The following is a 22,163-nucleotide window of genomic DNA, read 5'->3' as shown; positions in this document are numbered from 1 at the left end:
AGAGCAAAGCAATTCTATAATCTCTGACCATACTTAAATACAGGATACACATCCCTAGAGACACTGCACATTAAAACTGACTTCACAAAAATGGTTTCTGATAACTGAAAGAGGAAAAATCTTAAGAGTTCTGATTTTTGCTTTTAGCAAGCAAATATTGTCGATATTTCTGGTTAGAGACCAACTATTACAATTGTTTCAAATAATACTTTTAGTCCACTTTAAAAATTCACTGTTAAAAGCTTTCTTTATACTTAGTATTTTCCAATTTTCAACCAAAAGTAATGTAACTTCAAGAATTCAGTCAAACAAATGCATTTTCCTCTTATGAAAAATAATCCATTGTCCCACTTTTCCCATTAACACATGCCCAAGTCAACATTCAGAAGAATTGTAAACAAGTCTTTTCATATATTGTACAACATAGTGTTCTATTTGTTCCCTTCTATTCTTAAATTTCCATTATCAAAATAATTACATAAAGGAATATTGATTTTTCAAGACTTAAACCAGCTTCCCTTTTAAAACACTAATATAAAATTTCTCATTTACAACAAATAAAAAATTTTCTCTAAAATGAAGGAATGCAAGCCTGAATATTTTGCAGTTATCCTGGTACAAATCTGTGACGTGTGCCTCTTCCTTAATAACAGCCTTACAAAATATTACCTCATTCATCCAGATATTTCTTTTTCTGCTAAAAATAAGTCTGCACTTTCAAACAATAGGAACAGGCAAGTAGGTTTTGCATTTCCATACATATGAGTAAATTCATTCATGAAGTAATTCTATTAAAGATTCAGCTGGATCACTTAGCACAGATTTTCAATTACATAAATGTTAGGTATTCTTAAGCTGTGTATGCAAAGATCTTTTCTAGATACAACTAAAAATTGCACTGGTTTCCACTTCACTACCATTTTAGGCCACTGTGTATTTCAGAAATCCAGGATCTGCTTCCACAGTGACACAACAGTTAATTGATGTTTTTCTCATGTACATTCTGTTTTCCTCCTAAGGGACTGAAAATAGAGGACTCCATGAACTCTGCTGTACTTTTGATTTCCTCACTTCCTGGCTGACATATAACCAAAATTCCTTTGACCAAAAGGCTGAGCAGAGCTTCTGTGTGTTTATTCCCAAAGAGCTGATTAAACACAGATCCCATCCTGAGTGACCTGGCCAGCACAGCTGACAGATTTGAAACCTTTCTCCTCCACCATGGCACCATGAAAAAGATAAAGATGTTCCTTATCAATTGCCTTATGCTGACTGGCTGGAGAAATACACAACTCAGCTGTTTGAGAAGCTGGATTTTACACACCAAGCTGTGCCCACACAACTTCTCTGGTCAATTTGAAGACTCCAGAGCACTTCAGAGGATATAACTGAAGCTAAACTGAGCTAAATCCTGTGAATTAAGTGTAAACATGAGCAGTAAGGACCAAGCTGGATAACTGGCTTGGATAACTGAGTCACACCAGTGATATTTCAGTGTGAAAAGTCCACCAAAATCACAGTACATGGGACACAATGATAAATGAGGAGGCCTGCAGTGTAAGCTGTTTGGAAAAAAATCAAATTATAACAAACAAAACCAGTATGTGGACAACATATGGAAAATTATGCACTCAGGCTCTCAGATTTCATTTCAAGCCCATCTATAGCCATACAAGCAGACTGAAACATGCACATTTATTAGGCAATTGTGCCATCTACTTCAGACTGCAGCCCAAGTGTTCTACACTGCTCCAGGAGACACCTGACTTTTCCTGCTGACTTCAGAAACCTTTTTTTCTTGTTTTGGTACCCTAAATCAGCAACTGAGACTTGTGAACATGAATTACAACCACCATTTCCTAAAATCTGGTCTGTTGAAGTACCTGACTTATCTCCATTTAAAATCACCCAGAGCAGTTCCCAAGTCCCAGCAGGAGCAGGACTGTGATTGTTTTGCTGATGCCTCACCTCAAGTCCAGTGTCCATTTCTGGGCTCCTCTTCAAGAAGGGCATTAAGGCCAAAGAGGGAGCAGAGCTGGGGAAGGGGCTGGAGCACCAGTGGGACCAGGAGCAGCTGAAGGAGCTGCTGGGGCTCAGCCTGGAGAAAAGGAGGCTCAGGGGGGACTTTCTCAATCCCTACAATGTCTGAAAGGAGGTGGGGATCGGGCCCTGCTCCCTGGGAACGAGTGACCAAACAAAAACGGCCTCAAGCTGCACCAAGAGAGGTTTAGGTTGGATATGAAGAAAAATTTCTTCACTGGAAGAGTGGTTAAGCATTGGAATGGGCTGCCCAGGGAAGTGATGGAGTCACCACCCCTGGAAGTGCTCAAAATACAAGTGCACTTCACAATACAGTTTAGTTGGCACAGTGGCATTTGATCAAAGGCTGCACTCAACATTTGAGGTCTTTTCCAACCTTAAAGCATTCATAGAATCATTAGCAGCCAAGGAGCAAAGGCACTTGTTAAAAGAAATTTATTTTGTTAAAAGAAATTTATTTTCAGTTCTACAGATCTTTATTTTCAAGATTTCAGGCATAAAATTGGAATTTCTAAAAGAATTTACTATGATTAGAACTGAAAGCTGGAGTGTCACAAGGTCTGTGTTATATTCCCAACACTTTGCAAAACTGAGCAAATTACTTATGAGCTTCATTTCTGTCTACTAAACTGAAATTAAAATACTAACATGCAACAGAACAAACAGCAGGATTATTCATTTTCTCAAAGAGACCTTAAAAACCACATGCCAAAAGACTTCTAAATTCTATTCTGAGAACTAGTTTATCCTCTAGTGAAGTTTAATACATCTTCAAAATATTGAAGAACCAGTAAAGAGTCATATTCCCACTATCTAAAGTTGCATATCTAAAACAGGTGGACATACCTAGGAAATTCTATATATAAATATATATTCTGGCATCACATTTTGTACCTCAAAAAAACCTCCTGCCCTTAAGTAGAAGAGAACTAACTGAACTTGCATTTCATTGAAAGCCAAGTTGTACTCAATGATCTTAAAGGTCTCTTCCAACCTAGAAATTCTGTGAGTCTGTACTCAGCTTATCTTCCACAAAATATTACTTCAAAGACCTGTTAGTTCCAACTGGTGTAACTTAAACCTTGGTGGCTTTTACAACTAACCATGGCAATTCTTTTTTTTCCCCCTACAACTAATGATTTTCAGGCTCAATATTCCTAATGAGTATTCCACCTTCTTGCCAAAGGGGGTTTGTAAACAAACATGAAATGAGGAACTAAAATCCAATCTCCAAATAAAGCTGCATGTTTCCCCTCCAGAACTGCAGAGGGGGCTGGGGAAGGCAGAAGGGACAGCTTGAAGAGGAAGAGTGATAAACAACGTGATCCACAGTCATTTATATCCAAGTAAACACTCCGCCTGCTTGGTGCACAGGAGGCTCTGAAGAACCACTCCACAGTCTGATGGGTCCAACTTCAAATTAAAATCAATGTAGGAGGAGAGAACATCATGAACTAAAATCCAGTGTTTCATGGCAGTTTAACTCATGACTGTGCACTTCCATGCTCCACATCTTACTGATGTGTTTCATGGAATCAAAGGGTCCATACACTAAGATAATAACAAGCTAAAGCATGTGACAGTCCCTAAAAAAATTTCAAACAGATGCTTTTTCAATTCACTGTAAAGCATCTAGCCAGATAACTCTCGCTGTACTTCATAAACAAACAGATTAGAGGGCACAATGCTGTTCCTATTAATGTTACTGGCAAAATTCCCAATGTCTGCCAAGACAGAAGGATCAGATCCAAGGTCTCGCATGCCAAGCTGACAAACAGTAGACAAGTCAGTAAATATTTGCATATTTTAACTAAACATTAACATCTCTTGTAAAGATTTATGCTAAAGCAATGATGTTCAACTTGCAGTCCTACAGTGAGACTGGTAGGGATTTACTGTCAATTGAATTTACTTCAAGAGCCACATCCTGGGAATGGCAGAGTGAAGCAAATGAATGAGCCCCATTGCCATGGGGAACGTGCAGGGGAAGAGCCTCTCCAGCTGCTCCCATTACGATCCAGAGCCCTTCCAACAGTTCTGCTGAGGGAAATAAGCACAAAACATTCCTTGCCAAGGCCATTCAGCCGTGTCCTCCTGCTAGCAGCCCTCTGTCCTGGGAAGGGAAAGCAGGAGATGGATTTGCCCTTCCACTGCCCACTGTGGTCAGGCTGGCGCAGGCCAGAGAGAGCAGGGCACGAACTCCTGCTCCTCTCTACACAAATGCAAGCACTCTGTTTCCCAACCCTTTGGGATTGTTCAGCCCATCTCACAGACGGGAAAAGCTGGCCACCAAACTGGAGAGAAGTTTTAAACATGTCATAAATTCAGGCAATACTCAAGAAAAGACAGCTGGTTTATCAGAACTTCCCAGCAATTCCTTTTACGAGCAAGAAGAGACCTTTAGATTTATTTACGAGGCTGGTTGCTCTGTTCTTCCTCAGTAACTTCTGAGCTTCGAGACAATTGGAACTGAATTTCCCAGAAGTCTGAAGGGTCCTGAAGATGCTGTAGTTTTCATGAAAAATGTGTAACAAGACAGATAACAGAGCCAGGGAAAGGTTAAGTTATAACTCAGCCTCTTATTGATACCAAGACATCAGCCACCCCATCAATTACTGCCACGTGCTGCCATTTACCATCAAGAGCTGTAGCAAAGTGTCGCTCACCACTGAAAGAAAAGTCTTATTTATTTTTCTTGCCCATAACAGTCAGTGCCATAGGCTGCATTCATCAGTTTAACTGCTCCAGGATCCATCCAATAATCTCCAGGTTTAAGAGGAGTTCCCAAACTTTTTAGACTGCAGACCCAAGCAGAGCACATCCCATCCCTTGCCAAAGTTGTTATTGGTAAAGTGAGATGTAAGCAATTCGCACATCAAAAATTTGTTATTTCCATAATATATTCAAGTAATGTTTGGGAAGTCCCAAAGTTGGTATGGTTACAATCTCTGTGATTAACAGTTTCCCTCTCACTCAAAATTATCCAGAAAAAAATGACAAGATACTTTATTTTATACAGGTATGGAAACACCTGGGGTTTAATGTGAATTAATACACTGAATATTACACAATTAAAAAGTTACCTACTGTGAACATGCCAACATTACAGTTAGAAATCATGGGACACTGGAATTCAACTAAAATTTCAAAACTCTGCAAACAAACTGCATTTGTCAGTCCACACACTAAAACAGGGAATAGCACATCTCTCCACTGTTGAATCATATTAGAGAGTTGCTTTGGCATCCCTTGTGATCCCATCTTAAGGCATGCCTGCATCTCTCCATGTCAATTGGTTTTGTATTATTACCAAACAGCACTAAAATACCTTTAGATCAGTAAAATAAAATTAAATATCCATTTATTTTCCTTACCCACTGTGGTAAAATAACCCAATCTTTGCCTTGAGACAAAAAACATAATAAAAACCCAAAGTCCCTTTATTCAAGCCTCCAGGAGGGAATAAAATAGAGCTGCACAAAACACAGAAATGACTTATGGAGACATACAGGAAAAAAATGCACTTTCCTAGTGCCATGACATACACACCATAAATAATCTCAGTCTAAAAAAATCATTTAATAAAATGAGAATAGATAATGACAGTGCCCTGTACCTATGTAACAGAGATGAAAAGGATGGTGCATCTCTTATACACAAGGTGCAAAAGAAAGAATTATATGAGAGGTGGTTTTGGCTTTTTTTTTTTAAGAAAAATATAACAGCAGAGATCTCATGCACTCATTTATTGCCATTATGGCTGAAGTCTGTAATAGCAGTTAAGGAGTTCTCAGAAATGCACTGCACACCTTACAGAACAAATAGAAAAGCCTCCACCCTTGAGAGAGGACAATCTAATCAGTTTTCTGAAGTAACTGAATTACTTTGGCTAATGTTGTACAACTCCAGGCAAAATGACCCTACTTTCAATTCAAAAAATGATGTTAAATCTGAAATGGAGCATACAGAATGAGGCAAGCACATCTCAAGGTTTTATTCCATAGCAGAACAGCAGCAGGAATCCTGCTCCAAGGCCTCTGAGGAACATGATATGCCTGTTTGGGGAAGGGAAAATGGGGAAAGAAGAGGCTCATGATGCCCCCAACCATTAAATGCTCAGATTATCCTTCCACACTGAAAAATCAGAGACAGCACCATAAATGAGGAGGGCAAATGATCTCTGGCCACGTAAATGAAGCTTTGAGTCTGATCCTGTAAATCTAAAGCATAGAAAAAACACAGCCACGTTTCTTGGGGAAGGAACAGGAGCCTGTGGGTGGTTTATCATTCACATAATGACACAGGCAATTGAGATTTAAGAGCAAATGCCTTCTGCAGCTGGATCCTCTGCAGGCTTTAAACCACTTTACATACATCACAGATACTAACAAGTTACATTTTTTTGCATGCCAGTTATGACTTCTGTACAGACTACTAAGTGATTATTAGCACTTAACTAATCTCTTTTATTTTCATTTTGGAAACAGCAGCAGAAGGACAATCTGTGCAGCCAGCAGCAGCAACACTCAGACACAGACACTGGCTATCTTTGGCTCAAAATCTGGAAATATCTCATGGCCTCAGCACTTGCAACCACCCCATCCATCCAGCACATCCCAAATACTTTCCCATCCTGCCTTTAAAAAGATCCTTTTTCACACAGCTGTCTGAAAGCATCACCTGTCCTGATGAAGCCAAGCAGAATACCTGGCAAGGCAAAGCACAGCATGGATGTGACCTGTGCTGGTGCTGTGTGAGAGCCACTCACAGCCAACAGAGACAAGGTTCCTGTTAAACAAAGCAAATATACACACACATATTGCATTCATTAACTTCACAGAACAAATACTGGGTTGTAAAGTTCGATACTCTGAGGTTGTGTGAGGACAAAAGCATCTGTACAAGCTTCTGCTGGCCTTCTGTGTGCCTGCACTATTGTGAGATTGCCTGCAACTGTGTTAGTCACAGAGCACACTGGCCAAGGGCTACCTGGCACAATGAGTGGGCACGAGAGGCTGCTGCCTAATGGACATCCAGAGAAATACTTCAGCACTGCTCTTGAGGCCTTATTTACTGCATGCTGCTCAAATCCTATTCAAAAGACAGCATTTGAATGTTGTCATTAACTTTTCAATAATGCCTACAATACTGTGACCAACCACTTTACAAGAATTAAGAAAGTATCTTATCATTCTGACAATACTCCCAATTTACAGAGAATTAAGATAAGAACACACAAGGCAAAAGTTTCTATAAACTTCTCATATTCACATGAAGAGATCTAGGAATGATTTCTCTCCATTCTGCTCTGCCTGTCCTGTACACTCCTTTTACATCACCAACACAGAGCATCTCATGTCTGCAAAGTGACTTAGGAGTATCCAACATTTCTCTACATCACAACATGGGAAAGTTCACTAGAAATACAGAAAATGAAGTTTAGCAAAGATTTGGATTAACTGGGATTTGCCTTCTCCTTTTTTGCTATTCTCTACTCCATTTCAGAAACACTTTCTAATTCATGCAGATAGCAAAACTGTATTCCAACAAACAATGTATTATAATTATAAAATAAATCATATGTACCCACACTGCACAGCCTCCCTTCTATTTCTTTCGAATACTAATATTTTTCAATCTCCTTCTCCTCATTCAACCACCCCCATCTCTACATTTATTGTACATAATTCTGTAAAAATCTACATTTTGCACCTTCTGTTTAAATCCAGTTACTGCTTCCTCCTGCAGGAAGGTAGAGCTGGGAGAAAGAGGAACTTGGTATCAGAAGAACAGAAAAGGAATTTTCTGCACTCTCATTTTTTATCCAAAATCACACCAGGGAGGAATGCAGGAGACCCAGCCTTCAAATTACACAGAAATCCTGTTTAGCTGAGGCTGAAGCATATTCACTGCAGGGATTATCTTTTACATTTGCATTTAATGCTGATTTGACCAGCACTGAGAAGATTTTCACAAGGTTGATCACAAGTACATCCTTGGCAGAAACATTATACAATAACACATCTCAACTTTGCACAAAGCAGCACTACAGGTCATTAGATTATTTCTTTTCTAATTTAGCATGAACACAAGAAAGTATTTTGCCCAATTTCCACAAAAGATGGAATCATGTTGGCAGAACCTTTCTCTCCTCAACAGCACCCAAAAAGTCAGATTATGAAAGACACCTACCATGGGAAATTTCAACCCAAATAATTAAAATTAAAAAAACTATGTCATACTAAGCATCAGGTAACATAATAATAGGTGGTGCTTCTGCCCCACCTAAAGTTTTTGGCTCCTTCATAGAAAATCTTTACGTAAACAATCTTTCATAATAACTGGTTAACAACAGGAATTTGTACTCCATAGACATCTAGGTTCACACTGCTTTTTGAGAATAGAGTTTCTCACACTTACCCAAGATGAGGGCATTTTAATTGAAATATTGTCCCATGGTTACCATTTCATCCCCATAACAACATCACCAATTACTTACTTTAAAAAAATGCATTAGAAAAGTAATTTAATCTTTGCTTCTCTTAATGAAATTTGCCAGAGAAAAACAAAGGGAAGAATCAGCGCTGCACAACCAGCCAGCTCTCCATGGAGCAGCACCAACCTGCAAGACTCAAACCTCAAACTCAAATGTACAGAAGAATATCCATATTCTAAAAGCTGGTTTAAACATCATAATCCACAGTTTTCCAAACTATCCTTGATTGTGTCAGAACCTCTCTTCTCAGCACTTGAGTGACAGAACATGGCCTTGTTCCTGTCTCTGCACTAGGGTTTAGTAATAATTTTCACCAAAAAATGACCACTACTCATCTTAAGGACTTACCCAGTGCTGCAATTCCTGATATTATTCTCCAGTGAGTCACAGGGTAGTGCCAGAAGTCCCCTCTGAGAAATGCATGCTCCATGATACAGTCACATCTGTGTCCATGTGACTAAACATGTGTCACCTCATTTCCAAAATGCCAAGCAAGTGCCAAACTGTGTTCCCAAGGAATGCAAAGGGGACTCATAGAAGATTCCCAAGCATCATTTCAACACAGAACACATCACTAGATTTACAAATATATTTCAGAAGTTTAAATGCAAAATCACATCACAAAGTTCTCCAGTGCTCATTGAACCTGTCACTCACGCAGCACCGTCTGCAGAGAGCACTTGACCATAGTTCATTTGCCAAATTTACCAATTTAATCACAGACAGAATCAAAATTAGCAGTTCCTAACTCTCAGTCTCATGTTCAATTCACAGTTTCATCTAATACAGCTGTATTTGGATTTCAGAAATAAAAGTGTTTTTAAACTAGGAAATTATTTATCACAGCATATTCCCTTTTCAAAAACCCCATGCAAACTCTTCCCACTCCCAGCAGCTCAGCAGCTCCAAAGCTCAGTTGCTCAATCCTCATTTTCTCTTTTTAACAGGATATTGTAGCAATGCTGAAACAGTCTTTCCTCAAATGTCAAACTTTCACTTTCACACAAGAACTTTATCCACCCCTGACTGACACTGCAAGGCAACACTCTCCTGGGAGCAAATCTAGCTGAAAATACAGCTTTGAACCTCAGGGCAAGTGCAGATGCTACAGGTATCTATCACAGTTTTACAGCTGGATAAATTGGGAAAAAATAAAAGCCTCAAGTTGATTTGCTGGTTGACATGCAAAATCTGAATTACTCTTTCAATGCATTCAAAAGGCAAAAAGATTGCAAAAAATCTTCACGCTGAATATCAGGTACATTGCACAGGTCACAAACTGAGCCAGAATCAGCCAGAACACTGTGGCACAAAACAGGAAAAATTTCTTTCAATATACCTCAGCCTTCACTGCAGCTCTATAATGAACTTTAATTTATTATAGTAGTGAATAATACTGTGACTGAGGTTTTTGTTAGGCATTTCCAGTGCTTAGCACAAAAGGGTCCTACCGTAACAGATTTAATAACACAATCATGCCACCCACAGATCCTCCAAACACATCTTTCCCCAAACCATGCCTATTATGTAACTGTACATGGTATTTTTGGGCACAGTTTTGAAAGTTCAAAGCAATAACTAACCCTCCACCTCTAAAAACTGCTATCCTTGTTGTAAATAACCTCTGAAATTTATTTTTACATGACCATGCTTCAAATAGTTTGGCATAATATAGCTAAGCCTAGTTTGGGGAGTTGTCTTGTAACTCTGTATTTTAATGACATTAACCTTTCTGCATATGGATAATGCTTTTATAACATCCCTGTTTCCTCTCCTCAAATGCCTGACCATGGTAGCCCCAACAGTTTCCAATTTTAGACCCTTTCAAGACTCGAATATGGATTCCCAAGCTCTCCCCTCACAGCAAACCCTACGAGCAACACCAGGACGTGCATCCAGAACACATTTCCCAACAGAACTCTCCCTCCTCATTCCTTTTGAAATGAACATTAGTGATTCAGTCACGTATCTGAAACCCCACTTAAAGAACTGCATCAGCAGGAATGATCCTGCTGTGGTTTACGCATAATCCTGACAAAACTTGGGAAGCAGAGGAGCGGTGTCTGGCCCAGCCAAACAAACATAAACAAAGCTACAGCCAAGGAATATCAGTCAGTTCAAACGACAAAACAAATGTCCTGCACCATTCCAAATGTGTGAGTGTCTCAAGATATGGCCAGAGCACAGTTACCTCAAAACCATTCACACAAACAGCCATAATCAAAAACATCACTGGAATAAAAGACCCACAGCGCTGCCTTAGCACAGATTCCCAAGTACGCAAAAAACATTCCCCTTAATGACCTCCCTGGGTAGATAATGAGAGAAATCCAACAAATTCTGGCTCCCAAGATAGCAGAGGAGGAGATGCAAGGCAGATATTGTGGCTGGTACAACACTATTTGAGAATCCCAGCCAGCTAAGACCCATGAAGGAACATTATTTGGGAACAGAGACCAATTGCCCATCCCTGTCCTCCCAAAATTACCCCAGGATAAAATGAGATTTTCACTTAAAAAAATTAGAAATTACCTTACATTTAGTGAAAAGAAACACAGGCAAGAAGTGTTAATTTTAGGTGGTGCCAAAACCACTGCGCTTTTCATTTGTGGCATTCTCCATTTATGATGGCCACAAAGATTTGTTACCTTCTTGGTTTGCTGAACCACTAAACATTTTCCAGCAAATTAAACACTCGTGCCGCATTACTAACAACCAAGAATCTCAAAAACAGCTCATGTTACAGATTTCCCTCTTGCCAGTGGGGTCTGAGGGGCTATGAAAGACCTTTCAAGCATATTTAAGCACCATAATTTTTAGTGTTTTGATGAATACAGTATTTTTGCTATATATAACTATGGGGGGAAAGAAACCCAGACCGTGAAATTCACAGACTGAAAGATCATTTCTAAGTAACACTTACCCTAACTACCATAAAACCAGCTCAGAGAGTCCACACAGTGCTCACATTTCTATCCTTCACTTCCTGCCGCTGCAACATTCAAAATTTCATACCAAACACAAACCTACTGTTCTTTTTCTTCCAATATTTCATCATTACAGCTCCAAGAATCACTAGCCTTGCTACTGCTTACAAACAGGAGCACAAAGCTTATTTCCCCAAACCACACATAAGCCAAAGATTCAAAAAGTTCACCTCAGACACATCATTCTTCATGCAAGGGAAATTTCCCAGGACTAAAGCAAGAAATGGTAAAACAGCTCCCAGTCACATCTCCAAAACACATCTCCACATAACATCACCTACAAAACTTCTTGCTCCCAGCTCAGCAGCACTGTGTATCCACTGCCTCTTGGAAAACCTGTGCAGTTCAGTGCTATTAATTCTAAATTACCTTCCTGCTAAATTTCAAGCCTTCTAACATCTGACAAAGACTCCATCCCACTCAGAAAATCTGATAGTTTGTACTCATTTGGAAATAGGATGGGGCCACAGTCACCACTCAAACTTTGCAGTAACAAAATGGAATCTCTCAGTATAGAAAAATTACATTTAAGGAGAAAAAGATTGAAATCTACCATTTCTTATCTGGCTTTCCTGTAATAAGGCTGTAATTTGGGATTATGGAGGACTCTGAGAAAAGACTGGATAAATAACCAGTCCATTTCTAATTTACAACAATGAATTTGCATATAAAATTATGGAGGAATATTTGGGTATGACGTTATAGCCCCATTAAGTATCCTTTAACTTCAACTGGCAGTGCAACAGAAATGCAACAAAAAAACAAATTCTCACCCATGGGTAATTACAATCTCCCTGCTTCAATTGCCAATCCCTTCTTTTCCTACAATAAAATTCATTTTTCTGTGTTTCTCAGACAGGAGGGATTGCTTCTGTTGTAAACATTGGTGTGAAGAGAAAAGCTCAGTAAGCAAGCCTGGAATGAGGAATCTGAGTCACATATCAGTGTCACCACCATGAAATCCCCAGAAGCTGGCCTGGTCCTGGGGAGCAGCTCTGACCTTGCAGACTCCAAATCTCCCTGTCTATGAAGTTCAGTTATTTTCTCCCACCCCAAAACATTTGGGGACAACAAATGTTTATTTTCCCAGTCAGTATCTCCAAAAGATCAAGAGAAGATCAAACATTCCTTGAGATTTCTTTTTAATTCCATACCAATGCTGATGGAAACTTTGGAAAAACCACTCTTTTACAACATTCTCTCTTCCTTGTTGAAACAGAATGGCAACCACAGAAGTTTGCACTAAGGGGAGGAAGAATTCCAACACATAAAGTACCATGTCCCTAAATATATGTCATTGATACATATGAACACAAATGCTGCCTTGCTGCCAAAGGCCACAGAGATAGCAAGACAAACAAGAATGAAAAAGGAAGGTCTTGTTTGTTCTGAAAATCTAACTCACAGTCCTTCCATTTATGGGGGGAAAACACATACTGACAAGGAGATTTTGCCACAGCATCTCAGCAAAAGAAGTGAGAAAGGATTCAAGAACTGAAACACGAGCAGGAGGGAGGGCTGGGATTACAAAATTTGGAATTTTCCCTGCCATGATGAGCACTGGCAGCGCTGCACACACAGGAGCACTGGGGATCTGCTTCCTTCCAGGAAGAAAGCTCCAGCAGTGCCAGGAGGAACGTCAGGACAGGGCTGAGGCTGTTGGGATTCTTGGCCTGCTGATGCCCCAGGCAGGGGAATTCCAGCTGTCCAACACTCTCTCCCTGGGCTGCAGCAGTGCACACCATCCCTCCCTCCTTCCTTCTCCTGCTCCAGCTCCCACGACCTTCCCCAGCTACTCAGGCTCTACACAGGGGATGCATTTAAATCAATTCCAAAACTTTGTTAATTTAGATTTCACTCCTGCTGCCAGACCTGTGAGGTCCCACTGACCTCAGGAGGGGATGCCACTGAGGTGAGAGATTCAAGGGCTTTAATAACCTGAACTGCTCCAGCAATTGTTTCTGCCACTACTAAAATGAAAACACCAAGAATAATGCTCAGTAGCAAATATAAGATGGTAGTAAATAACAAATAAAAAGAGAAACCAATACCCTGAAATTCAGAAAGAATATCCAGCTATAAATGCAAAGGGGATTTTATTTAAAAAAATTGCAAACAATGGAGAAAATATTTCATCAGACTATTAAATTAACAGAGCTGGAAACATCATTAATGTTATTGCCCAGCTCCTGCATGGGCTCTTCCATCCACAGGCATCAGGACTCCTCACAAGCCAGTGAGATTCACCATCCCTACTTTAAATTGCTCCAAAAGGAAGCACAAGAAGCACAAACAGGTGAAGTGATTTGCATCAGGCTCTCCACATCTCTCAAGCACCAGACCTGTACCTTACCCAGCTGGGAATGTCCCCTCTTGAAGCTTTCCAGCACTCTGACTTACATCTTTTGAGAGGAGAATTCCTCTACAAATCCAGGCTTTGGGCAGGAGCTCTCTGCAAACCACAGCCCTTCCTCTACAACCAGATCTACTCACCCTGATCCCAAAGCCCAGGAGGAACTTCTGTGAAACCACTGAGATTTCACAAAGGAAAAGGATCCTCCATGGCACATCAAGAAGCAGAACTGGGATAAATTAGAGAATAAGATGCTGCTTCTACATCTCCCTTTAAGTTTTAGTCTGATGGGAACAGGTAAAAACAAGCCCTCAAACAACCAAACAAAAAAATCCCAAAATAGACCCAAAAATCCCCAACAAAATCAGCAATTACAACCTTTCAAGTCTTCAAGCCATGACTTTAACAAGCCTCTAGCACAGGAAAATTCATCTGGCTCACCTAAAAAGGCACAGTGTCTCTATGAATTAAAAGAAGGAAAATACACACTGTACATAAGTCCAAAAAAATCACAGAGGTGAAGAGTGATAAAGGAAATGTCATTTCAGCTAGGAAAAATAAAGAAGTAATTTCTGCTTTCAGAAAAAATTACAAAGAGAACTCAATTTATCAGTAATAACACATAAAATGTTCCTTCAATTACCAATAAAGAAAAACTGCTCTGCTAATTAAAGTTCAACAAAAAAAAAAAAAAGCTTAACTCAGCTTCTTCCACTTACAATTCTGCAATGTAAAAGCCAATCCTACCAAAGTCTGATTCCCTGGTTTGCACCCCAAGGAGGTGGAGGGAATGTGGTGGCCCCTCTCACTTTCCCCTCCTCTAAGTTTGAACTGAATGTTCAAAATCAGCTCCTCCCTATAGATGTGCCCAGCACTCCCAGACTGTCCCCATCACAAAAGCTTTTCCATTAAAAAAAAATTAAAATAAAATAAAAAGGGAGTTTTCATTCACAATCTGCTATGGTTCAAAAGTACTGAAGCAACCCAATTTAACACACATTATTTTAAATCCTCCCTGACCTACCTATCAGTCTTGGAAAATAATGCAAACTTGCCAAGTATCACTTGCATTTTTTTTTATTTTTTATAAAGGAACATGTCTTTTCTTATATAAAGAATGGCATCCTTTGCCTTGCTTCAATTCCACTAATTATTAAGAACAACAACATTAGACAATGTCAACAACCCAAACCATCTCAACAGGACCAGCCATGGTGATACACTCAATCTGTCAATGGGGATATCCATTTTCAGAGTATTTTTCTGTCTCATAACTAAATTCTCTTGTTTTTTCAAAGAAAATTGAAATGTATTCTTTTAAAACTTCCTCTCAAGCTCGCTGTACCTTTGATAATGCAAAAATCCTATTATCTTGTTAACTCTTACTCATTTTGTCATTAACTGGGAAGCAGCCCTGCAACTGTTTCCCCGCAGTTACTCCTTAATTTCCATCAATGATATCTTTAATCGTGTTACCCTAATCGAACAACAATTGCCTAACAAAGCGCTGAAGCCAAAACAACTGCACTCCTTTTGGAATTATCAAAAGGACACGTCCCACCGCAGGAAGGGTAACACAGATCCTTCTCCTGCCTGGGGATGTGCCCTAAAAATACACATGTGAGTGGCTGCTGGAAGGGCTGTGTTGCAATGTGCACTGGAAACTCTCCTGTTTTCGGTTTCAGAGCTGATCCAGGGTATAAAAGCTGCTCTTAGGACCTGTCTTAAACCTCCCAACTTCAGTTCGCTCTCCCTGCCAAAGCCTCCTGCAGAAAACAAAAACATAAGCTCATCTGCCCACCCTTCAACCGCTCCGAGGGGGTAATTTTACAACAGCTGTTAAATTCTTCCAATTTATTTTTCCATCGCTCCACAAACCCTACCTACCCCATTTTTTTTTTTCCACTTCTATTTCACCATTGTTATTTTCCGGCCGTCTCTCCCATCCCCTCCCGCCCCGCCCGGTACAAAAACAAAGCTGCCTCCCACCCCCCCTGCATCCCCCCCCGGAGCACCCCCGGCTGGTGCGAGGCATCCCCGGCCCCGCGGCCCTTCCCGCGGGCCCGGCCGGGCTCGGGGCCGCTCCGCCCGCCCGCGGGCCCCGGGGAGCGCGGCGGCGCCGGGGTCCGGCCGAGCGCCCCGTAAACACCCCGCGAGCGGCGGCCGCCGCAGGCCCTCCGCGGACACAGGGCCCGCTCCCGCCGGCCCCGCGCGGCCCCCGCGCCCCGCAGCGCCCGCCCCGCCGGCCGCGGAGCCCCGCGGGTCCCCCGAGGGCGCGGCGGGGCCGCGGGCGGCCGGTGCGGGCCGCGCTCGGTGCCCGCGGGGGCGGTCGGGGAAGTCCCGACTTACCTGTCATTACTTTCTACGCCATCTTGGATCCACTTGTCAACGTCCCACAAAGCATTGTGGGAAAGGCCGGCCCTCCCCGCGGCCCGGAAGGCGGAGGGCGGCGGTGTGAGGGGACGGGACGGGACGGGGACGAGAGCGGGGATGGGAACGGCAATGGGAACGGCAGCGGCGTGGGGATTGGGACGGGGACAGCAATGGGGACCGGGACGGAACGGCGGTGGGGACAGGGTCGCGGTCCGCCATAGGGGATGAGGATGGGGACCGGGACCCGCTGTCCCCTCAGCCCGGCGGCAGCTGAAGCGCAGCCTGGGGTCCCCTCACGGAACAGCGTCCAGGGCCACCTCCGCTCCGCCCGCGCTAGGAACCGGCAACTTCGGGGGGGTTTCCGTGTTTTCTTTATTTTTTTTTTTCTCCTCCCCTTCCCTGAGCTCGGAGCGCAGCTGCGGAGCCCGAGGGTCGGTGATGCTGGCGGGGCCGGTACCGGCAGGCGGGGGGGACCGGTCAGAACCGGACACGGAGCCCACCCCTGAGAAAAGCTTGGAAAGTACTTTTTTTTCTACGGTGTAAGTTGGATTTTTTTTTTTCGCCTATTTGGTTTGGGGTTTTTTTTAATTATTTTCCTGTGGCTTTCTAAAGTTCCTTCCCTCAAAGAAACTCGGGGGAGCCGGGTGCGGGTGCCGAGGCTGCCGCAGGTGCCGGAGCCCCTCACGCTGTCCCCGTGTTCTCCAAACCCCCCGCCCGTGCTGAAGGACTGCTGCTAACGCGGTGCTGGCTGCTCATGAATCCCAGAAACTGCTTTGCATAACAGTTTTATTTTCATGGAGTAATCTTCCCTGTTAGCTGTGTTTTCAGGCTCTTTGGCAATCAGTTCTTAATACCTAGGCTGCTTTGCAAACTGGCTTTTTCAAGGCGTTACCGGCTTAGCTGCCGTGGATGGGTGCCCTGTGCTCTGTCTGCAAAGGCTGTTGTGCTTTAGGGCAAAGTGGACAAGAAACTGGGGGAAAGCAGCTCGCTTCAGGATCTTAGGAAAGTTTATCACCAAAACAGGATTCCAATGTTTCTTAAAAACTTTTCCTTCCCCTTTAATTGAAATAAGATCCAGATCATTTTAGTATTGGATCTTGCTGTAAAATTTACATTTATATTTAAATTTACGTCTAATGCCTCGTAACTCTTTGAAGAATAACCACCAGCCAAGCCTCTGATGCATTACCACTGCAAGAAAATACTTGTGCCCAAGAAGGTTTTCAATATTCATCAGTAATGCATTTATAAAGAGAGAGCTCCTTGCAACAATGTAAATACACGAGGAAATAAATCTAAATAAATCCTTTGCATTTGCCACCCAGTGTTAAATCAGTCTACTTTTTAATTCAGCTTCAGAACTAGCTGGGAGTGCAGTTGTGCTGTCACGGAGAAGAGTGTGGGTGGTCCCAGCCTCAACCCAGGAGATGCCATTTCAGGATAAAATGAAAAATAATAACCCTCCTGTGGAACTTGCCATGGACCATCTCTGTCCCTGCTGCCAGCCTGACACCTTTCCCAGGGCTGTGACTTGTGTTTTCCATGGGCACTGTGCAAGGAGCAGGGATCAAAAAAAGCTGAAAGCATGTTTAGGATCCAACTAACTTTGTGTCATTCAGTCCAGGTTGTTGAAATGGAGTAATTCCTTTTCCTTTTGAGACTGGTTGCCTTTGGTTCCTAGTGAGCTTTATCTTACTGGCCATTTTTTAATGTTAGAAAATGCAAAAGTTTTCTTCAAAATAAATTATATTTAGAAAAAAGCAGTGGAAGAGAGAATTATCAATGTATGCATATTTTTAGATATAAACACATATCCTCTGAAGTTCAATTTGGAGAAGACAGAAATTTAGTTTGGTTTATTTCTCACAAAAGCTTTTTTTGAGTCCATTTGTTCTGACAGTATTTTTTTATAATGTGGGAAGAAAAAAATTGTGTGGTAGTGGCTGAGTTATTGGAGGATGTGTGCAGTGAGAGACCCCACTGTTATCACTCTGTCTCTGCTGATTAAAGTTCCACAGTGGATGTACCAAGAGGCACAGGCTGCTGTGATTCAAAGTTCCACAGTGGATGTACCAAGAGGCACAGCCTGCTGTGATTCAAAGTTCCACAGTGGATGTACCAAGAGGCACAGGCTGCTGTGATTCAAAGTTCCACAGTGGATGTACCAAGAGGCACAGGCTGCTGTGATTCAAAGTTCCACAGTGGATGTACCAAGAGGCACAGGCTGCTGTGATCTAGAGTTCCACAGTGGATGTACCAAGAGGCACAGGCTGCTGTGATTTAGAGTTCCACAGTGGATGTACCAAGAGGCACAGGCTGCTGTGAAAAGGTGGAAACTCTGCCCTGTAGAGACAGCCCCCAGAAAGGAGCTGGGGAGGACCATGGGAGCAGGGGAATCCCAATGGATAAAACACAACATGGAGATGTGCCCTTGCACCCACTGCTTTTAATGATCTTGGCACTTTAACCCTTTTAGCCTCCATGTCAAGGAGAGGAGGTTTTAGTCTGTTTTGTCCAGTGTATTGCCTAAACCCTCAGTGGAGGTGCCAGAGCTGGGCAGGGAGCCAGCAGCTCTGGCCTGGGGGTGGCTGCCAACACTGCCCTGTTCAAGCAGAGCCTGCAAGCTTGGAACAACTCTCCTGTTTCCTTGTGCTGTCCCCTCCAAGCTCTTTCAAGGTCCTTGTTACCAGATTGAAAGATGAAGACTTTTAAAAATTGGTCCAAAACAAATGGGGCTCCAAGGGCTCATTAACCTTGGAAATTCTGCTCAAGGTGAGAATCAGAGCAACTAGCTTAAGGGATGAGATCCCAAATCCAAACAGCCTAAAAAAACTAAACTTGACTTTAGAGCCACTTCTGTGGTAACAGCCCAGGAGGCAGAGAATGGCCCAGGAACTTGAACACACAGATTACCTGGGAAGAAAGAGACTTCTTGTAGCTTTCACTGACACGGTTCAATATAGTACTAAAGGATAATTAAACAAAATAAAATTATTATATATCTTATTATTGTAAGATTATTATATTCCTCCTACTGTGAGAGGAACTCGGTATCTATCTCTATGAGACATTTCTTTCTCTTTCCTTGATGTGCATTACCCCAGTGGAAGCTGCAATTCTGCCTTCCAACCTCTGCTCTCCACCACCTCATTCACAGCCCCCCAGAATGAGCTGGCAGCCAGGTTGGGACTGAGCCCTGGGCAGGGCACAGAACCAGATGTGTTACATGCTGATTACTGCCCTGCATTTCCAGAACTGTCCAGGCTTCCTAAATTCCTGCAATCCAGTGGGGTTTCATGGCAAGAGGAGAGCTTGCAGTGCTAGACTGCCCAAAGAGAAAGGGAGCAGGGGCTGACATGGAGTCTGGGGGGAGAAGAAAAGCAACAGTGGATGTTGGAAATGTAAGAAATACCAAAGCAATAATGGGGAAGCACAAGAGAGTAACAAAGACAAGGAATTCCCACTCAGCATCATGAGACTTGACAGGATTCAGATCCTCAAAAGCCTAACAGTGGTATTTCTAGGGACTCATTATAATGATAAAATTTTCAAAAACCTTCCAATAAATGCAGCAATATCAAACTCAGTTCCACATGTACATTTTTTAGGATTTTGAAACCTTTCAAATCTGAAAACAGCAATTTCTTACTGGATGTTCAGAAAGCCCACCCTGCCAGGACAGGACCATGTGTGCAAGGAATCCCTGACCAAGCCCTAACACAGTGTCTCCCTGCTCTTCAGTCAGGATCCTGGAAATGATGGGGGCTCACAGGGCTTCCCCTGCTCTGTGAAGCAAGGAGCCATGCCCTGCTCCTTGGGGAATCCAGGCTCCTTGCCAAAACCAGGGTTTGAAAACCTGGGGCCACTCAGGGCTGCCAGGCTCCCTGCCATGAGGCAGAGATGTGAAAGGGCTCTGAAAGGTGTGGCACAGGTTCTGGCACAGCTGGAACTCTCAAACCCTCACTTGCTCCAGGCCTAATGCAGACTTGGTAGCCAAAAAGCCCTGGAGCTCTGACTCACCCATGGGCTGCACACTTGCAATCACAACTGCAGCTTGTGAAAACAAAACTATTCTCATGATTTGAAACTTACACTGCTACTTTTTTCTTTCTCTTCTGCTTTCACAGGAAATTCAGAAAATCAATTTCCATTCTATGCCCAAGTTCACTCCCATTTCTGGGAACTGGTATTTCATGAATACAGAAATCTCCATTTTCAATCAGCTCCACTCATGATGTCTAACCAGAATGCAGGAAAAAACATCACAATTAACATGTAAGAGTAATAAGGACATAACAGAATACATTCAGCAGGGAATTGCCTCCCTGACCCTGCAGCCCAACATCCCAGCAGGCTTCTCAAACAGTTCCTTCACCCCTGAGCAACAAAACAACAGGAGGCCTTTCTCAATGCAAGTGCCAGACAGATTGCAGCAACAGCAGCAATGTTTTTATTGTCTTAGCACACTGGGCCTTTACAGATTTTTGAACTCCCTCAGAAGCAGCAATCATGGGAAAGTAACAGAAGTTAAGTGGTTTAGCCTCTGCCACAAACAAGGCAGTGGTAGACCTGGGATTAGATAGCAACAGTAGTTCTTAGTCTTGGTAAACAATAAAGCAAATTCTTTCTAAGCAGCCATTAATGGCTGGTTATTAGGCTGAAGAGTAGCAAGTTTTGATTTTCCAGCATGAAAATTCCCCTGGAATTTCTCCAGACTCCTCTAATGAACAGATGATCTCAACTTTAATCTTACTTTATAATTATCCATGGGTAAATTTCAACATGGACTCCTTAAGCACATGTAATTTCTAGAGCAAGTAATATTCAAACTAATTCATTTCTCCTTTGATCCACAAAATGAGAGCATTGAGAAGCAACCAGCAACAAGGGGATGTTGAGGGTACACTGAGGAGACAGAAACTATAAAGGTCAGAGTAATGTGATGGTTTGATCCCACACTGTCAAGATCAAAGATCTTCAGTCTCTGTTCATTTTTTCTTTTAAGAAGCTGGCATGTCTTTATGCTGACCTTTGAATTGCTCATGGAGGACTTAGATCTGACATATATCTGCATTCTTGAGATGAACTGGCACCAAAAATGTAGAGGTTTTTTCCTAGCAACCTGAATGTGGCAACCTTTTCAAGACAGACTCAAGAGACACTTCCATTTTCATCAATAGTAGTCTGCAAGCAAAAAAAAAAAAAAAAAAAAAAGAAAAAAACACAGCAAACCCAGGCTTAACAGATTATTTTCCACTCACTTGGAGTTACCCTATAGCTTAATAATTCCAGAGTTTTGTTTTAAAACTTCTATTTTAACTTTGTGATGTTTGGGGAGAGAAACCCTGAGGGATTCTTGCTTCTGGCAGCAAGAACTCAGAACAGAGCAGAAATCTCACCCCGAGGAAGGGAGGGACTCTGCCTTGGGCACTATGCTCCAAACCAAGACCAAGGTGTTCCAACTGCAAACAAAAATCTCTTTCAGATCCAAAGGCTTGATCACTGTGGATCTTTGGCACAAATACAGACCATGGAAGAGAACCTTTATAATCTTTCTGAACTGGCTTTTAAGGAGATACCTGAGCTGTTGAAAGATAAGAGTTTTTCCATGTTCTTTTTAATGCTGACAGCAAAAGATGGTTTGTGAGGGGAAATAAAGCAATTCCCCTCTCCAACAAACTCATGCTCTAAATGCAGCCAAAGGCAGCAGGGAGGGATGGAGCCTGGACAGAGAGGGAGGAGAATCCACAAGAAATCCAGAAAGAAGAGCCAGGGAACCACTGAAACATTCTACTCTAGGATAAAAAGGAAAAGAGGGCTGGCTGGGAGAACAGGTCCAACATATCTGGTAGAAGCATCAGAGGTTTAAATGCTTGGGGTTGAAGATTCCAGACCAGACTTCAACTGGAAGGAA

General features: G+C 42.2%; 1 protein-coding gene across 6 annotated transcripts in view; it reads right to left on the bottom strand.

The window, feature by feature from the left end:
• Positions 1-16,271, bottom strand: part of HELZ (helicase with zinc finger) — an 88,021-nt gene extending 71,750 nt beyond the window's left edge. For 5 of the 6 annotated variants that reach the window (XM_063176064.1, XM_063176066.1, XM_063176065.1 and 2 more), the window contains exon 1: positions 16,226-16,271. Coding sequence is in view for 1 of the 6 variants with exons in the window: in XM_063176068.1 (XP_063032138.1) it covers positions 16,226-16,232 (7 nt within the window). In the remaining 5 variants the exon portion in view is untranslated. The remainder of the gene's footprint in view (positions 1-16,225) is intronic. The other variant, XM_063176069.1, reaches the window with a different exon arrangement.
• Between the last annotated feature and the right edge of the window lie 5,892 nt (positions 16,272-22,163).

This window comes from Melospiza melodia, chromosome 24, assembly GCF_035770615.1.
Source record: "Melospiza melodia melodia isolate bMelMel2 chromosome 24, bMelMel2.pri, whole genome shotgun sequence".
Lineage (NCBI taxonomy): Eukaryota > Metazoa > Chordata > Aves > Passeriformes > Passerellidae > Melospiza > Melospiza melodia.
The sequence above is the reverse complement of the archived record's forward strand: the minus strand, read 5'-3'. Positions and strand labels throughout refer to the sequence as shown.